The sequence below is a fragment of the Danio aesculapii genome, chromosome 23, assembly GCF_903798145.1.
Source record: "Danio aesculapii chromosome 23, fDanAes4.1, whole genome shotgun sequence".
Lineage (NCBI taxonomy): Eukaryota > Metazoa > Chordata > Actinopteri > Cypriniformes > Danionidae > Danio > Danio aesculapii.
In genome coordinates, this window is record NC_079457.1 from 1,213,522 (window position 1) to 1,235,748 (window position 22,227).

The following is a 22,227-nucleotide window of genomic DNA, read 5'->3' on the forward strand; positions in this document are numbered from 1 at the left end:
TTTAAATTTGATGAAATGCACCTTTAGTAGTGTCACTGTAGCAGTTTGCGACGGCCACTTGTTGTTTTCCTCTGATGGGTGTTGGATTATAGATGGTGCATTCAGCCAGCGAGAGCTCGGATCCCGTACAGCGAACTTTCATACACTGATCTGGCCAATCTTCTCCTTCAAGTTCAGTATACTGAATTTTAGTCGCCTTCTCTGCTCCTCTGAAACAGACAGAACAAGTATCGTCAAGAGCTGAATTGCTTTGTTAAATTATTCAATATTAATTAAATGACTAATTAAATTTAATTTAAGTAATTAAATTATTTAATATTAATATCTCAATGTGCTCTAAACACCACAGTACAGTAAAGCTTCTTAAATTGGTGTGATTGCAACAAAAAACCTAACACACTAACACATGAAATAGACAACGTTAAAAACGTACCATTAATTTAATTCCAGCTTGTCTTGTGCAAATGTGTGTGCAAGTTTGTGTGTGCGAGAGTGACACTGTGTGTTTGTGAGTGTGTCTTTAGTGTGTGTGTGCATGTGTGTATGTGTGTTTGTCTATATGTGCAGATGTCTGTATGTGTTTGTTTGTCTGTGCTGGTATGTGTGTGTATGCGTGCCTATGTGTGTCTGCATGTACAGGTGTGTGTTTGTCTGTGCCAGTGTGTGTACTTATGCGAGTTTGCTTGTATGTATGTACAGTATGTGTGTGTGTACGCATGTGTGTGTAATTTTGTGTTTAATTGTGTGTCTGCATATTGTCTATATGTGTGTTCGTGTTGTGTCTGTATGCATATGTGTGTTTTTCTGTATGTTTGTGTGTGTGTGTTTTCACCTGTAGTATTCTGTAGAGTCGTTTCTGCAGAACACATTAGCAGCAGCTATAGTCCACTCGTTGCCACAGACTAACATCTTTCCCTTCTTACTGTGAATCTCCACCACTCTTTTATCCCCAGAGTTTCTGGACGTCGTCTGTACATTAACATCCGCTGGACACACACAGTGCAGAGAAACTTACCAGAACATTCTGCAACACTTATGAACAACCCTTATTTAAATAACACTGACAGAACATTGGCTTATAGTGTCTTTAATATTAATCTCAAGCAGTCAGCACAACATTATTGTGTATTAATCATTGTGACTGCCAAAGCCATGACACCATATAATCATGCTTTCTTGATTGTTGCTGGTTTTCATTGTTGGAAAGAGGGACAATGTGCGATTTTTCCTGTTGATCATCAGTTGTCAGCATTAACCCTTTAGATCGGCCTGTGCTGAAGAGATTCTGGCATTATGTAGAGTTCAGTGGAGTAAACAGCAGATTATAGTGTGTGTAGAAATAGTGTCCACTGTGTTCTGACTGCTGAGGTGCTCATATTGATGTTCTCAGACATATCAAGGAAAGTGCGCAAAGGTCTCTCTCTCTCCCAAACACACACACTATTCTCCATATAACCATATCATTTTAAGCTAGAAACTATGTTTTTTTGCACTGCAACTGATGATCAACAGTAAAAAATTACACATTGTCCCTCTTAATCCCAACAGGGAAAACCAGCAGCAGTCAGGAATGCATGATTATTCAATTCAATTCAATTCAATTCAATTCAATTCAATTCAATTCAGTTCCCCTTTATTTGTATAGCGCTTATACAATGTAGATGGTGTCAAAGCAGCTTCACATAGAAGATCATAGTAAGTAGGAACTGTGTAGTTCAGTTCAGTTTAGCTCAGTTCAGTGTGGTTTAATAATCACTACTAAGAGTCTAAACACTGAAGAGCAAATCCAACGATGCGCAGCTCTACAGATCCCGAACCATGCAAGCCAGTGGTGATGGCTTGACAATCAATAAATGTGATTATAATGGGAGTCAATAGAGCTAGAAGAGCACCAACATCACCAAAGAGAAGTCAATCTGAACAGAGTGTGTTTGAGGTTTTGAACATTTCAAAGCATTTCCCCAAAATATGAGTCAGAATTACATTCATCAGCAAAAACCCTCACATTTGCTGAAACACAGAGGAAGATGAGGGTAAATTAAGCCTCAAAATCAGCCCAGAGTGGATGAAAACAACCCAACAGCATTCATTCATTCATTTTCTTTTCAGCTTAGTCCCTTTATTAATCAGGGGTGGCCACAGCGGAATGAACCGCCAACTCATCCAGCATATGTTTTACGCAGCGGATGCCCTTCCAGCTGCAACCCATCACTGGGAAACATCCATACGCACTCACTCACTCAAATACACAATTTAGCCTACCCAATTCATCTGTACCACATGTGTTTGGACTGTGGGGGAAACCGGAGCACCCGGAGGAAACCCACTCGAACACAGGGAGAACATGCAAACTCCACACAGAAACACCAACTGACCCAGCTGAGGCTCGAACCAGCGAGATTCTTGCTGTGAGGAAACAGCACTACCTACTGCACCACTGCGTCGCCCAACCGAACAGCACAAGAGTTAATCAGCCATGGAAAGTGACTCCACATGTACACTAGTATTTTTAAAACTAGAAACTTGAAAGCTTTTTTCTATGCGGTTATGCTGCAAGTGTTGGGTAAGTGAAACCAAAATCTCCAGTCAGGGTGAAGATTTTCCCAAACTCTGTGTACATTGTGGTCATGTGGAAACTACAACCAGAGTTTTCACCCCATAACGTCAGCGTTTGCGTTGTTTCCTCTGCGTCTTCTTTCTGACTGGCCAAAACGGCATCTGGGTTCACACCAAATGTGGAAGATGCGATTGAGACCCCTTTAGACCTGAAACCCCAACAGGTCGAGTTGCCTGAGCATGTCTCTGTGCATAATCAACTAATTCATAGACCTTAGAGTTAAAAATAAGCCAGTCATAAAGATAGTAGAAAATGCAGATGCCCATGAGCCGGAGTAGAGCTAGTACACCCCCCATGAGTTCATATACCCACAGGAGCAGAGACAGCCCAAAGAGGAGGACTGCAATCCCCTGCCCAGTCCTCCAACACAATTTGAAGAAATTATCTGAGATGATGAACATGGAAACATGAAGGTGTGTGTCCTTCAGGTCTGAGGCTGCCAACCTATCCTGTGAACAGACATACTAGAGGATGTGTCTCTGAACAGCATCTAGTGTAGATAACGATTCAAAATGCACAGAACCAGGACTGGCTGTGGCCCACCACACTATCTTGGTGCGATGAAGTGGGGCTGAGAAACCTGCCCTTCATCTCGGCTGGAGGGACCAATTTGGTGAACTGAACCACACAGCCAAGTCTGATCGCTCGAAGATCCATCTCAACAGCCTGAGCAGCGCTAACCAGGCTGACAGAACTTGTATGAGTGACACCCTCAAAACCGTCGGCTGAAAGGGAGAGACTGACCCTCACGTCCTTCCTAAATTCTGAAGGAGGCGTGAGAGGTCTGTGCTCTGCTGCACTCCGAGCCTATGACAATAATAATCAGGGAATAATCCCCAGCCCTCCACCGGGGAGAAAGCAGCTGATTCAGAGAGCATCATCAGCCGATGTGCAGAGGTCATGTATGACATGTATGTCCCCTTGGGGGAGGGGACCATGTATCTTAGCTCGGGACCACAGGTGTGTGGCCATGGCATGCAGAGCCATACCTGCCAACATTTGGATTGTAAAATGCACGTGAAGTGAAGTGCGGGGTTGAGGTTGAAGTTGAGAATTTCAGGAGTTTTTCGGAAGACAGAACAATACGGGAGATGGGTCTGAAATACGGGAGACTCCCGGGAAAAACAGGAGCGTAGGCAGGTATGTGCAGTGCAGAGGTGGCCAAGCTCAGAGCAATGTAAGGCCTTGCCCCTGAGGTGCAGAAAATTCTACACACTTTAAGCAAGGGGTTTTAGCATACCCTACCAGGTGGTGGAGGTATGCAGGAGGTGCCTGCAGTTGCAGTCTCCACCTGGGCAACAGATTCAACGCCCTCCTCTACAAGCTCTCTGTACACCCCCCGGGAGGAAGGGGACAGGACATGTGCTCCACCAGTAGATGCATCCTCCAATGCCTCGATGTATATCTGGTCACGAGTGTGATCAGGCAAAAGCGTGAACATCCCGGAGACTGTCAGCAGCAGAGGATTGTCAGCCGTCAGGTTAACCCCACTGTAATCTTCAGATCTGCCCGAGTGCTCGCTGCGCTGCGGGAAGCACAGAGGTGGCCTGCACATTTGCAAGTGCAAGGTGTGACTGTAGCGGCACAACAGTCATGACCATGCAGTGAGAGTATGAACTGCTCATGAGCGTTGGCCAACCACGTAGCTCTCTTAGTAAACCTTTTGGTAACACATTATAATAACTGCACACGATGAATCATTTATCAAGCATCAGCAAATAGTGACTTTAGTATCTGTTCAGCATTAACTCTACATTAATAGACGTTAGTAAGCAGTTTATAACTGCAGATATGAATGCTGTATTCTTGACTTATAAGCACACTTGATAATGTGCTTAATGATTGTTTTTCATCCTTTATTATTTATTGATTGCTCATTACTAAATTAAGTATTGCATTATTTACAAACCAGTTGCATTTAAGAGTAGTTGGTGGCTTTTAGAATCAGAATGAGTTATTAAACGATTAATAAACTACTCAAATTAGCATTTATATATATTATTATGGGCAACGCAGTAGGTAGTGCTGTCGCCTCACAGCAGGAAGGTCGCTGGTTTGAGCCTCGGCTGGGTCAGTTGGTGTTTCTGTGTGGAGTTTGCATGTTCTCCCTGCGTTCGTGTGGGTTTCCTCCGGGTGCTCCGGTTTCCAGTTCAAACACATGCGGTACAGGTGAATTGGGTAGGCTAAATTGTCTGTAGTGTATGAGTGTGTGAATAAGTGTGTATGTGTTTCCCAGTGATGGGTTGCAGCTGGAAGGGCATCCGCTGCATAAAACAAATGCTGGATAAGTTGGTGGTTCATTCCGCTGTGGTGACCCCAGATTAATAAAGGGACTAAGCCGAAAAGAAAATGAATGAATGAATGAATGAATATCTTATTATCCAGGCATATAGTAATGGTCACTTTGTATGTTAATAAATGCTTTATTAACTCAACTTCATGCAGCTTTGTGACCTGATCTAAAGTGAGGACTATTCATGCTTTATAAATTACTAATAAATGATAATTAAAAGCTCAGAATCAAATGAACAATGAATGTTTGCAATATTATAAAAAAATAAAATGACTGTAAACTTTAAACATTGTTTAATAACAGAAGTCTCAAAATACAATTAGAAATAATATACAACTATATAAATCATAATTCAGCAATATATTATTATACACCATTACAAAGTTATTTAGCCATGTCCAAACTGCACAGTCATTTTGTTTTAGTTAAGATTGCAAAGCTTTACTTTTCATTTGATGCAGATTCATTTGTGTTTCCTCAAATGAATAGAAATAAAGTCGTTTATGTCCTTTTTTCCTGTTTAGAATTGAACTGAGCCTTTAATTGTCATTTATTAGGGATTTATAAAGCATGAATAGTCCTCACTTTAGATTAGCTCACACAACTGGATGAAGTTGACTTAATAAAGCATTTATTAACATGTAAATTAATTATTAGTATGCCTGAATAATCAGATATATGAATGTTAATTAGAATGGTTTATTAATAATGTACTTTTTATCAGAATGATCTTAAAATTGCACCAACTACTCTTAAATATCTGATTTGTAAATACTTTGTTAATGATTATTTTTTATTATTTCCTAATTATGAAAACACAGTCATTTAGCACATTATAAAAGTCAAGAATGCAGCATTTGTAGCTGCAGTTATAAACTGCTTACTAACATCTACTAATATAGAGTTAATGCTGAACAGATAATGAAGTCACTAGATGCTAATGCTCAATATATCATAATGTTTCTTAATCTTCTTTATAAACACACACAGTGAAATGCCCAGGAACAGGAGAATGCCCAGCTTGACCGCCGCTGAATGTATCATCACCCCACTGGATGGAGCTGCTGGAAACTTACCCACGTGGTGCTCACTGCAGAGCCACCTGGGCAGAGCTGAGCTCCAGCAAGGGGGAGCTTGAGCTCCAGCTCCTCCTTCCATGCACCCCTTCTATGAGTGATGTCACTGGGGGTTGGGGTTAGGGGTGGGTGTACACATTAAAACAGCTTAAAGGAGGAGGAGCGAGAGCTCAAGCTCCCCCTCCCTGGAGCTCAAGTGGCTCTGCAGCGAGTTATGTGAAGCGTCTGTCTCTCTTCAGTGCGAATTGGCTCTGAAGCAAAAGTCTGCCAGAGGCTCCTCCAAGCTTCTCTGCCAATTCATAGGCATTCATTAGCCTGTTGTCTTACTGTTCAGAGTGATTGGTCATCTGGCAAGTGTTTCAACACAATGTCAGAGTTATAGACCTGAAAGGGAACTTTCATTTTGATTTGTGAGGACTAAAAGTCCACATCAACCAGCAGCTGCGACCAGTTTTATTTTGTATTGTGTCGCAGTTCCTAGAGAAACGGAATATAAAATGAGAAAACAGTGGGCGGGGCTTGTTTTTTCTGCTGTGAGCTGATTGGATGTATTAAAGTAGGCATTTTATTCAGAAAGATGGGGGAAAGGGTTTGAGGAGAGTCATTATAACCTAACAGACTCCTCCTGCTCATTATTTCTGTAGTCAAAACTGACAGCTGGAGGGGTGTGGTTAAGAATGTTAGCCACGCCCACTACCTCAGACAGACCTAGGCTGTTTCTCAATATGCGTTTGTGACGAGTCTCTTAGACCATCCCACTGATCGGCCGAAGCGGGAAGGACAGAGACTCATCAGTGCAATTGGAAACACCTGGTTTGCCCTCTATAAAAAGCCAGCAGTGTTTGCTTTTGTCGTGCTTTTGCTCCTGTTTGTTTTGTTTTGTTTCTTTCTAGCTTTAGTTAATATTTGCTTTTTGCTAATCTTAAGTAAGCACTTGTTTAATCTTTAATGTTTAAATAAATATTTTTCGGTACCAAACCATCTTGTGTATGTCCTCCCTTTAATTTGTCATTTCCTTTGAGCCGGGTCGTGACAAATATGGGGGCCGCTTCGGCCGATCAGTGGGATGGTCTAAGAGACTCGTCACAGCGTTCTTCAGCGGTCTTGCGTCCTCGTGTTCTCCTCATAGACTGTAAAATATATGGACGTAGTATCCGTGACGTCACCCATAGGTTTCTGAACACTGCAAAAGAAGCTACAAGTAGGCGTGGCCAACCGTCGCCATTTTGTTCGTGCGTCATCGCACCCACGGCGGGATACCAAACAAGGGCAAAGAGGCGGAGAGTGGGCGGAGCTACAGACACCTGCTGGCACTTTGCTTAAACCTGGCAGACAGACTTTACTTTGGGAGAAACGCTTAATACTTCATTACCTGCGACTCGTTTGTGTTCTGACCACATGTGCTTGGCTGTACACTATATCAATGAAGTGTTTAGACTTTTAAAAACACTGCTGCAACACACTGAGCCACTAAACATTGTTCTTATGACGTTTTTCTACAGGAGGAAAACACTTCCAAACACTTCAGATATAGTGTGTGTTAGTAAATGCAAGACTATTGATGAACTCCAGCATAACACTGTATGATAACGCTTCAGATGACTTTTCTAGAGCCTACAGCTAATCAATCTGTCACATTCTGGAGTGCTTTACGGGTCTAAAGAAAAATATTAATGATAAATGATCTTAAATAAAACACACACATTTATAGAGATGGTATACAAGTATATAACTTTACTCACATGGGAAACGAGGCCACATGAATGGTTTGTGAGCACAATTAAGTGCACACAGCATCCCATATCATCTGATAATTGTAAGAAATAAGTCCAAAAGGCAGCTGACTGTGTAAAGCCACATAAAACAACACAAAAATACGATGAATATGCCGAGATCAGTGGCTAATCTGCCGGATTCAGCTGAGCTGAAGTGACGGCGACCAGCGAGACCTAGCTGTCACTCAAGTGGCCACGCCCTTAATTATGCAAACTTAATATAGCCTAAAATAAAGGAAACGGATGAGTTATAAAAAAATTCACCCCCCTCACAGTTGTCATGGAGGGTAATAATAGCTATATGAACCAAAATCGTTCTTTGTACCAGGCTGTAAACACCTTTATTTCTGCTGTAAAGTTGGCCATTCTAACAGTGGGCTCAATTGCACCTTGCTCTATTATGGAGCCAGGACTAGCAGAATTTTGATGAATTGCAGTTTCAGTTACTTCCGTATTGGCCTCCCGAGGGAGAGCGGGAGGTTGCCGCTTGGTTCTCCTGTAACGTCATCATCATCTGCCAAAGTTCATTTCAAGACTGCAAGTACGGAGGACACCTGAAACTTCCCGGATGAGTTCATGATATCGAGGACGCACCGATGCAGACTTGAGCACTGATCTCGCACTAGAAGTCTCAGAAGTCATTGCGACCTGAGGTGTGAAGCGCAGCATTTATATAGGTTTATTATTAAAGTTCAGAGATATCACTGATTTACCTCAGGAGTTTCCCTGAATGACACGGTGAATATAAACATTACCCTGGACATCTTAATAAAGGAATGAACACATTAAGGGTGTTTGTTTGCTGAAAATCCTGTTAAAATCTGTTTTGTTTATAGTGTGCAACGTATATTTATACTGTTTTTATGCAGAGAGTATATTTGGAAAAGGGGAAAACAATAAATCGTTGTATGAATGCTGTAATGTTTAAGTAATTTTCCATTAATAAATGCGTGAAGGTCACGTGACCATCAGGAAGAACGCAGCATCTCATTCCTCACCGGACGCGTTCTCTGTTCTCGTGCTCTCCCGAGGATACCGGTCTCCACAAGAACACAAGTCTGATCTGTGTTCGTGGAATTGAGAAACAGCCCTAATCTGAGAATTGAACTCAAAACAAACAGGAAGTGCACTTTCAGATTTCAATTAAAGATTACAAGGACAAAGTCTTTTTTTTTGTTCTTAATGACACACACAGATGAGCTGTTCAGCATGACACTAGCACTGTGAGCTAACAACATCAATATCTTTAGCTTTGTTTTCATGAGTGTTGCCGTCTTACTTTTGCAGGTTCTGCTGAAGTGGGAGAAAGTGGGTTTGTTGGCTCTGCAGGCGATGGCGTTGGTCTGACACATGGAGTAAAACTCGGCTCCGTCCTGTGTGCACGCGCGCGTGTCCTGCCGAGGACACTTATACGGCATCTGACACACACACACTCCCGCTATACACCTCCTCCAGGGCGGACAGAACACTTTCGAGCAGGACAGACGGGTGTAGTTCTGCTGCTCACATTGGGGTGGACCCCAGAAAACATCCTCTTTTGTGAGTTTGGGGCCAGATTTTGGGGATTTGGTATCCTCAGATTTTGGGGATTTGGCATCCTCAGATTTTGGGGATTTGGTATCCTCAGATTTTGGGGATTTGGCATCCTCAGATTTTGGGGATTTGGCATCCTCAGATTTTAGGGATTTGGCATCCTCAGATTTTGGGGATTTGGTTCCAGTTTCTTTGGGCTTTGCTTGTCCTTTTTCAGGTGTATTGGTCGAGTCTGTGTTCAGACTTGCTGTTGTACTCTTGATATCTGAATCTATTGTTTCCTTTACATCTGAAGGATTTTTCTTCTCCAAAACAGCATCCGGACTTTGATCTGCATCTGATTCTAGTTTTGGCTCAGAAAGTGAGTCTGGACTTTGATCTGCTTCTGATCCTGGGTTTGGCACAGAAAGTATGTCTGCACCTTTCTCCAAATTTGGATCTGATGTTTGTTCAATGATGGCTTCTGGATTTGCTTCTGGAGGAATTTTAGGTTTGGTGACGTCTTGTTTCTGCTGAGTTGTGATGGGTTCTGCTTTCTCCAGACTCTAAAACAGTAGAAATAAATGTACAATTCACAACTGTAGTTCTGAGATTACATCTCGCCGTTTTTACTTTTTCCTTGTTATTCTCAGTTTACACTGTGCAGTTTGGACTTTTTCCATCGTTATTCTTCGTGTACGTCTCACGATTGTTGACTTTTTCCGGACTTTGTCTTGCAAATTATAACTTTTTGTCTTGTAATTCTGAGTTTACGTCTCACAATTCACACCTTTTTAATCACAATTTTAAGTTTGTCTCGCAATAAAAACATTTTTCAGATTTTTTTGTTTGCATCTCATAATTCTGACTTTTCTTGTGAATCTGAGTTTAGGTCTCGCAATTTTGACTTTTTTGCTCATAATTCTGAGTTTACATCTTGTGATTTTTACTGTTTTTGTAAATCTCAGTTTACTCAGAAATACGAGGAAAAAGTCAAAATTGCGAGACAAACTCAGATTTACAAGGGAAAAAAACTGTGAGATTGGTGGAACTGTAAAACGTAAAGTGAGAATTACGAGGGAAACAGTAAAAATCATGAGATGTAAACTCGAGAGTTACAAGGACAAATGTCAGAAGTGCAAAATGTAAATTAGGAATTCTGAGGAAATGTATTTTATTTGCAAGATGTAAACTTGCAAATTACAAAAAAAAAGAAAAATTGAGATGTAAACTAAGAATTACAAGAGAAATATGTATTAGTGAGAAGTTCCTCGTAATTCTTAATTTACGTTTGCACTTCTGACATTTTCCCTTGTAATCCTCGAGTTTACATCTCATGACTTTTTCTTTTTTCCTCGTGATTCTGTTTATGTTTCTCAATTCTGACTTGTCTCCTCATAATTCTGTGTTTACATCTCGCTAATCTATTTTATTTTGTAATTCTGAGTTTTCATTTTGTGAATTTTTTTTTTTTTTACTTTTTTTTTTGTAATTCTGAGTTTACATCTCGCAATATTGACTTTTATCTTCAAATTCTGGAGTTTACCTGTCACAATTTTTACTTTTTATCTTTTTTAATTTTTAGTTTACGTCTTGCAAATAATTTTTATCCTTATAATTCTGAGTTTATGTTTCATAATTCTGACTTTTCTTGTAAGTCTGAGTTTAGGTCTCGCAATTTTGACTTTTTTCCCTCGTATTTCTGAGTTTACGTCTTGTGTTTTTTACTTTTTTCTTGTAATTCTGAGTTTACTTCAAGCAAATACATATTTTCCGTGTAATTCTCAGTTTACATCTCCATATTTTTATATTTTTGTTGTAATTCTGAGTTTATCTTTTGCACTTCTGACTTTTTTTTCTTGTAATCCTCGAGTTTACATCTCATGACTTTTACTTTTTTCTTGGTAATTTTTAGTTTACAGTTCAGAATTCAGAGTTTTTTCTCGTAATTCTGTTTACATCTCGCAAATCATTGTTTTTCTTTGTAATTCTGAGTTTATGTCTTGTGATTTTTACTGTTTTGGGTAATTTCTTAGTTTCATTCTTGAAATTCTGACTTTTTTTCTTAAAATTCGGAGTTTACCTCTCACAAATAAAAACATTCCTCATATCTGTTTATGTCTCTTCTTGTAATTCTGAGTTTGTCTCATGATTTTTCCTTTTTTCCTTGTAATTTGAGTTTACATCTCAGAATTCTTTTCCCAGTGATAGGTGGCAGCTGGAAGGGCATCCGCTGTTTAAAAAAATGTGCTGAATAAGTTGGCGGTTCATTCCGCTGTGGCGATTACTAAAGATTACTAAAGATTACTAAAAGGGACTAAGCCGAAAAGAAAATGAATGAATGAATCTTATAATTCTGACTTTTCTTGTAAATCTGAGTTTCCGTCTCACAACGTTAACTTTTTCTTCGTTATTTTCAGTTTACACCTCAATTTTTACTTACTTTTTTCCTCGTAATTCTGTGTAAGTTACACGATTTTTACATCTTGCTAATTATTACATTTTCCTCGTAATTCTGAGTTTACGTCTCACAATTTACACCTTATTAATCACAATTCTAAGTTTGTCTCGCAATTTCAATATTTTCTGAGTTTAGATCGCATTATTCTGACTTTTCTTATAATTTTAAGTTTATGCCTCACAATTTTGACTTTTTCCCTCGTATTTCTAAGTTTATGTCTTCTGATTTTAACTTTTTGTTTCTTGCAATTTTCCTTCCGCAAATACAGACTTTTCTTGTAATTCTCAGTTTCCGTCTCTAAATTGTGACTTTTTCTTGTAATTCTGAGGTCACATCTTGCAAATAACATAAGTTTCCTCGTAATTCTTAGTTTACGTTTCACAATTCTGACATTTTTCTTGTAATTCTCAGTTTATGTCTCGCCATTTTGAGACATTTATACGTCTCACAAATAATATCTTCCTCGTAATTCTGAATTTACGTCTCGTAAATAAAATTTTCCTCGTAATTCTGAATTTACGTCTCGCCATTCTGACTTTTACTAGTAATTCTGAGTTTACGTCTTGCAAATAATATTTTCCTCATTATTCTCAGTTTACGTCTCGCCATTCTGACTTTTACTACTTATTCTCGGTTTACGTCTCACCATTTTGACTTTTACTTGTAATTCTGAGTTCACGTCTCGTAAATAATATTTTCCTCGTAAATGTCAGTTTACGTCTCGCCATTCTGACTTTTACTTGTTTATGTCTCATAAATTCAGAATTATGAGGAAGATGTTATTTGTGTCTCGTAAATAATATTTTCCTTGCAATTCTGAGTTTACGTCTCGCCATTCTGACTTTTACTTGTAATTCTGAGTTTACGTCTCGTAAATAACATCTACCTCGTAATTCTGAATTTAGGTCTCGCCATTCTGACTTTTACTAGAAATTCTGAGTTTACGTCTCGTAAATAATATTTTCCTCATAATTCTCAGTTTACATCTCGTAAATAATATTTTCCTCTTGTATCTCAGTTTACGTCTCGCCATTCTGACTTTTACTAGTAATTCTGAGTTTACGTCTCGTAAATAATATTTTCCTCGTTATTCTCAGTTTACGTCTCGTAAATAATATTTTCCTCGTTATTCTCAGTTTACGTCTCGTAAATAATATTTTCCTCGTTATTCTCAATTTACGTCTTGTAAATAATATTTTCCTCGTTATTCTCAGTTTACGTCTTGTAAATAATATTTTCCTCGTTATTCTCAATTTACGTCTTGTAAATAATATTTTCCTCGTTATTCTCAGTTTACGTCTCGTAAATAATATTTTCCTCGTTATTCTCAGTTTACGTCTTGTAAATAATATTTTCCTCGTTATTCTCAGTTTACGTCTCGTAAATAATATTTTCCTCGTAATTCTCAGTTTACGTCTTGTAAATAATATTTTCCTCGTTATTCTCAGTTTACGTCTCGTAAATAATATTTTCCTCGTAATTCTGAGTTTACGTCTCGTAAATAATATTTTCCTCTTGTATCTCAGTTTACGTCTCGCCATTCTGACTTTTACTAGTAATTCTGAGTTTACGTCTCGTAAATAATATTTTCCTCGTTATTCTCAGTTTACGTCTCGTAAATAATATTTTCCTCGTTATTCTCAGTTTACGTCTCGTAAATAATATTTTCCTCGTTATTCTCAATTTACGTCTCGTAAATAATATTTTCCTCGTAATTCTCAGTTTACGTCTCGTAAATAATATTTTCCTCGTAAATCTCAGTTTACGTCTCACCATTCTGACTTTTACTTGTAATTCTGAGTTTACGTCTCGTAAATATTATTTTCCTCATAATTCTCAGTTTACGTCTCGTAAATAATATTTTCCTCGTTATTCTCAGTTTACATCTCGCCATTCTGACTTTTACTAGTAATTCTCAGTTTACGTCTCGTAAATAATATTTTCCTCATAATTCTCAGTTTACGTCTCGTAAATAATATTTTCCTCGTTATTCTCAGTTTACGTCTCGTAAATAATATTTTCTTCGTAATTCTGAGTTTACGTCTCGCCATTCTGACTTTTACTAGTAATTCTGAGTTTACGTCTCGTAAATAATATTTTCCTCATAATTCTCAGTTTACGTCTCGTAAATAATATTTTCTTCGTAATTCTGAGTTTACGTCTCGCCATTCTGACTTTTACTAGTAATTCTGAGTTTACGTCTCGTAAATAATACTTTCCTCGTAATTCTCAGTTTACGTCTCGTAAATAATATTTTCCTCGTAATTCTGAGTTTACTCCTCGTAAATAATATTTTCCTCGTTATTCTCAGTTTACGTCTCGTAAATAATATTTTCCTCGTTATTCTCAGTTTACGTCTCGTAAATAATATTTTCCTCGTTATTCTCAGTTTACGTCTCGCCATTCTGACTTTTACTAGTAATTCTGAGTTTACGTCTCGTAAATAATATTTTCCTCGTAATTCTCAGTTTACGTCTCGTAAATAATATTTTCCTCGTTATTCTCAGTTTACATCTCGCCATTCTGACTTTTACTAGTAATTCTCAGTTTACGTCTCGTAAATAATATTTTCCTCATAATTCTCAGTTTACGTCTCGTAAATAATATTTTCCTCGTAATTCTCAGTTTACGTCTCGTAAATAATATTTTCTTCGTAATTCTCAGTTTGCGTCTCGTAAATAATATTTTCTTCGTTATTCTGAATTTACGTCTCGCCATTCTGACTTTTACTAGTAATTCTCAGTTTACGTCTCGTAAATAATATTTTCCTCATAATTCTCAGTTTACGTCTCGTAAATAATATTTTCCTCGTTATTCTCAGTTTACGTCTCGTAAATAATATTTTCTTCGTAATTCTCAGTTTGCGTCTCGTAAATAATATTTTCTTCGTTATTCTGAATTTACGTCTCGCCATTCTGACTTTTACTAGTAATTCTCAGTTTACGTCTCGTAAATAATATTTTCCTCATAATTCTCAGTTTACGTCTCGTAAATAATATTTTCCTCGTTATTCTCAGTTTACGTCTCGCCATTCTGACTTCTACTAGTAATTCTGAGTTTACATCTCGTAAATAATATTTTCCTCGTTATTCTCAGTTTACGTCTAGTAAATAATATTTTCCTCATAATTCTGAGTTTACGTCTCGTAAATAATATTTTCCTCATAATTCTCAGTTTACGTCTCGTAAATAATATTTTCCTCGTTATTCTCAGTTTACGTCTCGCCATTCTGACTTCTACTAGTAATTCTGAGTTTACATCTCGTAAATAATATTTTCCTCATAATTCTGAGTTTACGTCTCGTAAATAATATTTTCCTCGTAATTCTCAGTTTACGTCTCGTAAATAATATTTTCCTCGTTATTCTCAGTTTACGTCTCGTAAATAATATTTTCCTCGTAATTCTCAGTTTACATCTCGCCATTCTGACTTTTACTAGTAATTCTCAGTTTACGTCTCGTAAATAATATTTTCCTCGTTATTCTCAGTTTACGTCTCGTAAATAATATTTTCTTCGTAATTCTCAGTTTGCGTCTCGTAAATAATATTTTCTTCGTTATTCTGAATTTACGTCTCGCCATTCTGACTTTTACTAGTAATTCTCAGTTTACGTCTCGTAAATAATATTTTCCTCATAATTCTCAGTTTACGTCTCGTAAATAATATTTTCCTCGTTATTCTCAGTTTACGTCTAGTAAATAATATTTTCCTCATAATTCTGAGTTTACGTCTCGTAAATAATATTTTCCTCATAATTCTCAGTTTACGTCTCGTAAATAATATTTTCTTCGTAATTCTGAGTTTACGTCTCGCCATTCTGACTTTTACTAGTAATTCTGAGTTTACGTCTCGTAAATAATACTTTCCTCGTAATTCTCAGTTTACGTCTCGTAAATAATATTTTCCTCGTAATTCTGAGTTTACTCCTCGTAAATAATATTTTCCTCGTTATTCTCAGTTTACGTCTCGTAAATAATATTTTCCTCGTTATTCTCAGTTTACGTCTCGTAAATAATATTTTCCTCGTTATTCTCAGTTTACGTCTCGCCATTCTGACTTTTACTAGTAATTCTGAGTTTACGTCTCGTAAATAATATTTTCCTCGTAATTCTCAGTTTACGTCTCGTAAATAATATTTTCCTCGTTATTCTCAGTTTACATCTCGCCATTCTGACTTTTACTAGTAATTCTCAGTTTACGTCTCGTAAATAATATTTTCCTCATAATTCTCAGTTTACGTCTCGTAAATAATATTTTCCTCGTAATTCTCAGTTTACGTCTCGTAAATAATATTTTCTTCGTAATTCTCAGTTTGCGTCTCGTAAATAATATTTTCTTCGTTATTCTGAATTTACGTCTCGCCATTCTGACTTTTACTAGTAATTCTCAGTTTACGTCTCGTAAATAATATTTTCCTCATAATTCTCAGTTTACGTCTCGTAAATAATATTTTCCTCGTTATTCTCAGTTTACGTCTCGTAAATAATATTTTCTTCGTAATTCTCAGTTTGCGTCTCGTAAATAATATTTTCTTCGTTATTCTGAATTTACGTCTTGCCATTCTGACTTTTACTAGTAATTCTCAGTTTACGTCTCGTAAATAATATTTTCCTCATAATTCTCAGTTTACGTCTCGTAAATAATATTTTCCTCGTTATTCTCAGTTTACGTCTCGCCATTCTGACTTCTACTAGTAATTCTGAGTTTACATCTCGTAAATAATATTTTCCTCGTTATTCTCAGTTTACGTCTAGTAAATAATATTTTCCTCATAATTCTGAGTTTACGTCTCGTAAATAATATTTTCCTCATAATTCTCAGTTTACGTCTCGTAAATAATATTTTCCTCGTTATTCTCAGTTTACGTCTCGCCATTCTGACTTCTACTAGTAATTCTGAGTTTACATCTCGTAAATAATATTTTCCTCATAATTCTGAGTTTACGTCTCGTAAATAATATTTTCCTCGTAATTCTCAGTTTACGTCTCGTAACTAATATTTTCCTCGTTATTCTCAGTTTACGTCTCGTAAATAATATTTTCCTCGTAATTCTCAGTTTACATCTCGCCATTCTGACTTTTACTAGTAATTCTCAGTTTACGTCTCGTAAATAATATTTTCCTCGTTATTCTCAGTTTACGTCTCGTAAATAATATTTTCTTCGTAATTCTCAGTTTGCGTCTCGTAAATAATATTTTCTTCGTTATTCTGAATTACGTCTCGCCATTCTGACTTTTACTAGTAATTCTCAGTTTACGTCTCGTAAATAATATTTTCCTCATAATTCTCAGTTTACGTCTCGTAAATAATATTTTCCTCGTTATTCTCAGTTTACGTCTAGTAAATAATATTTTCCTCATAATTCTGAGTTTACGTCTCGTAAATAATATTTTCCTCGTTATTCTCAGTTTACGTCTCGTAAATAATATTTTCCTCGTAATTCTCAGTTTACGTCTTGTAAATAATATTTTCCTCGTTATTCTCAGTTTACGTCTCGTAAATAATATTTTCCTCGTTATTCTCAGTTTACATCTCGTAAATAATATTTTCCTCTTGTATCTCAGTTTACGTCTCGCCATTCTGACTTTTACTAGTAATTCTGAGTTTACGTCTCGTAAATAATATTTTCCTCGTTATTCTCAGTTTACGTCTCGTAAATAATATTTTCCTCGTTATTCTCAGTTTACGTCTCGTAAATAATATTTTCCTCGTTATTCTCAATTTACGTCTTGTAAATAATATTTTCCTCCTTATTCTCAGTTTACGTCTCGTAAATAATATTTTCCTCGTTATTCTCAGTTTACGTCTTGTAAATAATATTTTCCTCGTTATTCTCAGTTTACGTCTTGTAAATAATATTTTCCTCGTTATTCTCAGTTTACGTCTCGTAAATAATATTTTCCTCGTTATTCTCAATTTACGTCTTGTAAATAATATTTTCCTCGTTATTCTCAATTTACGTCTTGTAAATAATATTTTCCTCGTTATTCTCAGTTTACGTCTCGTAAATAATATTTTCCTCGTTATTCTCAGTTTACGTCTTGTAAATAATATTTTCCTCGTTATTCTCAGTTTACGTCTCGTAAATAATATTTTCCTCGTAATTCTCAGTTTACGTCTCGTAAATAATATTTTCCTCGTTATTCTCAGTTTACGTCTTGTAAATAATATTTTCCTCGTTATTCTCAGTTTACGTCTCGTAAATAATATTTTCCTCGTAATTCTGAGTTTACGTCTCGTAAATAATATTTTCCTCTTGTATCTCAGTTTACGTCTCGCCATTCTGACTTTTACTAGTAATTCTGAGTTTACGTCTCGTAAATAATATTTTCCTCGTTATTCTCAGTTTACGTCTCGTAAATAATATTTTCCTCGTTATTCTCAGTTTACGTCTCGTAAATAATATTTTCCTCGTTATTCTCAATTTACGTCTCGTAAATAATATTTTCCTCGTAATTCTCAGTTTACGTCTCGTAAATAATATTTTCCTCGTAATTCTCAGTTTACGTCTCACCATTCTGACTTTTACTTGTAATTCTGAGTTTACGTCTCGTAAATAATATTTTCCTCATAATTCTCAGTTTACGTCTCGTAAATAATATTTTCCTCGTTATTCTCAGTTTACATCTCGCCATTCTGACTTTTACTAGTAATTCTCAGTTTACGTCTCGTAAATAATATTTTCCTCATAATTCTCAGTTTACGTCTCGTAAATAATATTTTCCTCGTTATTCTCAGTTTACGTCTCGTAAATAATATTTTCTTCGTAATTCTGAGTTTACGTCACACCATTCTGACTTTTACTAGTAATTCTGAGTTTACGTCTCGTAAATAATATTTTCCTCATAATTCTCAGTTTACGTCTCGTAAATAATATTTTCTTCGTAATTCTGAGTTTACGTCTCGCCATTCTGACTTTTACTAGTAATTCTGAGTTTACGTCTCGTAAATAATACTTTCCTCGTAATTCTCAGTTTACTCCTCGTAAATAATATTTTCCTCGTTATTCTCAGTTTACGTCTCGTAAATAATATTTTTCCTCGTTATTCTCAGTTTACGTCTCGTAAATAATATTTTCCTCGTTATTCTCAGTTTACGTCTCGCCATTCTGACTTTTACTAGTAATTCTGAGTTTACGTCTCGTAAATAATATTTTCCTCGTAATTCTCAGTTTACGTCTCTTAAATAATATTTTCCTCGTTATTCTCAGTTTACATCTCGCCATTCTGACTTTTACTAGTAATTCTCAGTTTACGTCTCGTAAATAATATTTTCCTCATAATTCTCAGTTTACGTCTCGTAAATAATATTTTCCTCGTTATTCTCAGTTTACGTCTCGTAAATAATATTTTCTTCGTAATTCTCAGTTTGCGTCTCGTAAATAATATTTTCTTCGTTATTCTGAATTTACGTCTCGCCATTCTGACTTTTACTAGTAATTCTCAGTTTACGTCTCGTAAATAATATTTTCCTCATAATTCTCAGTTTACGTCTAGTAAATAATATTTTCTTCGTAATTCTCAGTTTGCGTCTCGTAAATAATATTTTCTTCGTTATTCTGAATTTACGTCTCGCCATTCTGACTTTTACTAGTAATTCTCAGTTTACGTCTCGTAAATAATATTTTCCTCATAATTCTCAGTTTACGTCTCGTAAATAATATTTTCCTCGTTATTCTCAGTTTACGTCTCGCCATTCTGACTTTTACTAGTAATTCTCAGTTTACGTCTCGTAAATAATATTTTCCTCATAATTCTCAGTTTACGTCTCGTAAATAATATTTTCCTCGTTATTCTCAGTTTACGTCTCGTAAATAATATTTTCCTCATAATTCTCAGTTTACGTCTAGTAAATAATATTTTCTTCGTAATTCTCAGTTTACGTCTCGTAAATAATATTTTCCTCGTTATTCTCAGTTTACATCTCGCCATTCTGACTTTTACTAGTAATTCTCAGTTTACGTCTCGTAAATAATATTTTCCTCATAATTCTCAGTTTACGTCTCGTAAATAATATTTTCCTCGTTATTCTCAGTTTACGTCTCGTAAATAATATTTTCTTCGTAATTCTGAGTTTACGTCACGCCATTCTGACTTTTACTAGTAATTCTGAGTTTACGTCTCGTAAATAATATTTTCCTCATAATTCTCAGTTTACGTCTCGTAAATAATATTTTCTTCGTAATTCTGAGTTTACGTCTCGCCATTCTGACTTTTACTAGTAATTCTGAGTTTACGTCTCGTAAATAATACTTTCCTCGTAATTCTCAGTTTACTCCTCGTAAATAATATTTTCCTCGTTATTCTCAGTTTACGTCTCGTAAATAATATTTTCCTCGTTATTCTCAGTTTACGTCTCGTAAATAATATTTTCCTCGTTATTCTCAGTTTACGTCTCGCCATTCTGACTTTTACTAGTAATTCTGAGTTTACGTCTCGTAAATAATATTTTCCTCGTAATTCTCAGTTTACGTCTCTTAAATAATATTTTCCTCGTTATTCTCAGTTTACATCTCGCCATTCTGACTTTTACTAGTAATTCTCAGTTTACGTCTCGTAAATAATATTTTCCTCATAATTCTCAGTTTACGTCTCGTAAATAATATTTTCCTCGTTATTCTCAGTTTACGTCTCGTAAATAATATTTTCTTCGTAATTCTCAGTTTGCGTCTCGTAAATAATATTTTCTTCGTTATTCTGAATTTACGTCTCGCCATTCTGACTTTTACTAGTAATTCTCAGTTTACGTCTCGTAAATAATATTTTCCTCATAATTCTCAGTTTACGTCTAGTAAATAATATTTTCTTCGTAATTCTCAGTTTGCGTCTCGTAAATAATATTTTCTTCGTTATTCTGAATTTACGTCTTGCCATTCTGACTTTTACTAGTAATTCTCAGTTTACGTCTCGTAAATAATATTTTCCTCATAATTCTCAGTTTACGTCTCGTAAATAATATTTTCCTCGTTATTCTCAGTTTACGTCTCGCCATTCTGACTTCTACTAGTAATTCTGAGTTTACATCTCGTAAATAATATTTTCCTCGTTATTCTCAGTTTACGTCTAGTAAATAATATTTTCCTCATAATTCTCAGTTTACGTCTCGTAAATAATATTTTCCTCGTTATTCTCAGTTTACGTCTCGCCATTCTGACTTCTACTAGTAATTCTGAGTTTACATCTCGTAAATAATATTTTCCTCATAATTCTGAGTTTACGTCTCGTAAATAATATTTTCCTCGTAATTCTCAGTTTACGTCTCGTAAATAATATTTTCCTCGTTATTCTCAGTTTACGTCTCGTAAATAATATTTTCCTCGTAATTCTCAGTTTACATCTCGCCATTCTGACTTTTACTAGTAATTCTCAGTTTACGTCTCGTAAATAATATTTTCCTCATAATTCTGAGTTTGCGTCTCGTAAATAATATTTTCTTCGTTATTCTGAATTTACGTCTCGCCATTCTGACTTTTACTAGTAATTCTCAGTTTACGTCTCGTAAATAATATTTTCCTCATAATTCTCAGTTTACGTCTCGTAAATAATATTTTCCTCGTTATTCTCAGTTTACGTCTAGTAAATAATATTTTCCTCATAATTCTGAGTTTACGTCTCGTAAATAATATTTTCCTCGTTATTCTCAGTTTACGTCTCGTAAATAATATTTTCCTCGTAATTCTCAGTTTACGTCTTGTAAATAATATTTTCCTCGTTATTCTCAGTTTACGTCTTGTAAATAATATTTTCCTCGTTATTCTCAGTTTACGTCTCGTAAATAATATTTTCCTCGTAATTCTGAGTTTACGTCTCGTAAATAATATTTTCCTCGTATTTCTCAGTTTACGTCTCGCCATTCTGACTTTTACTAGTAATTCTGAGTTTACGTCTCGTAAATAATATTTTCCTCGTAATTCTCAGTTTACGTCTCGTAAATAATATTTTCCTCGTAATTCTGAGTTTACTCCTCGTAAATAATATTTTCCTCGTTATTCTCAGTTTACGTCTCGTAAATAATATTTTCCTCGTTATTCTCAGTTTACGTCTCGTAAATAATATTTTCCTCGTTATTCTCAGTTTACGTCTCGTAAATAATATTTTCCTCATAATTCTCAGTTTACGTCTCGTAAATAATATTTTCCTCGTTATTCTCAGTTTACGTCTCGTAAATAATATTTTCTTCGTTATTCTCAGTTTACGTCTCGCCATTCTGACTTCTACTAGTAATTCTGAGTTTACGTCTCGTAAATAATATTTTCCTCATAATTCTCAGTTTACGTCTCGTAAATAATATTTTCCTCGTTATTCTCAGTTTACGTCTCGCCATTCTGACTTCTACTAGTAATTCTGAGTTTACATCTCGTAAATAATATTTTCCTCGTTATTCTCAGTTTACGTCTAGTAAATAATATTTTCCTCATAATTCTGAGTTTACGTCTCGTAAATAATATTTTCCTCGTAATTCTCAGTTTACGTCTCGTAAATAATATTTTCCTC

At 35.9% G+C, this 22,227-nt stretch overlaps 1 protein-coding gene across 1 annotated transcript in view; it reads right to left on the reverse strand.

The window, feature by feature from the left end:
• cfi (complement factor I) overlaps positions 1–22,227 on the reverse strand; it is a 38,313-nt gene that overhangs the window by 11,714 nt on the left and 4,372 nt on the right. Inside the window, exons 2-4 of the mRNA XM_056448971.1 lie at positions 9,041–9,839; positions 833–986; positions 22–209 (exon numbers count right to left, since the gene is read on the reverse strand). Coding sequence (XP_056304946.1) covers positions 22–209; positions 833–986; positions 9,041–9,839 — 1,141 coding nt within the window. The remainder of the gene's footprint in view (positions 1–21; positions 210–832; positions 987–9,040; positions 9,840–22,227) is intronic.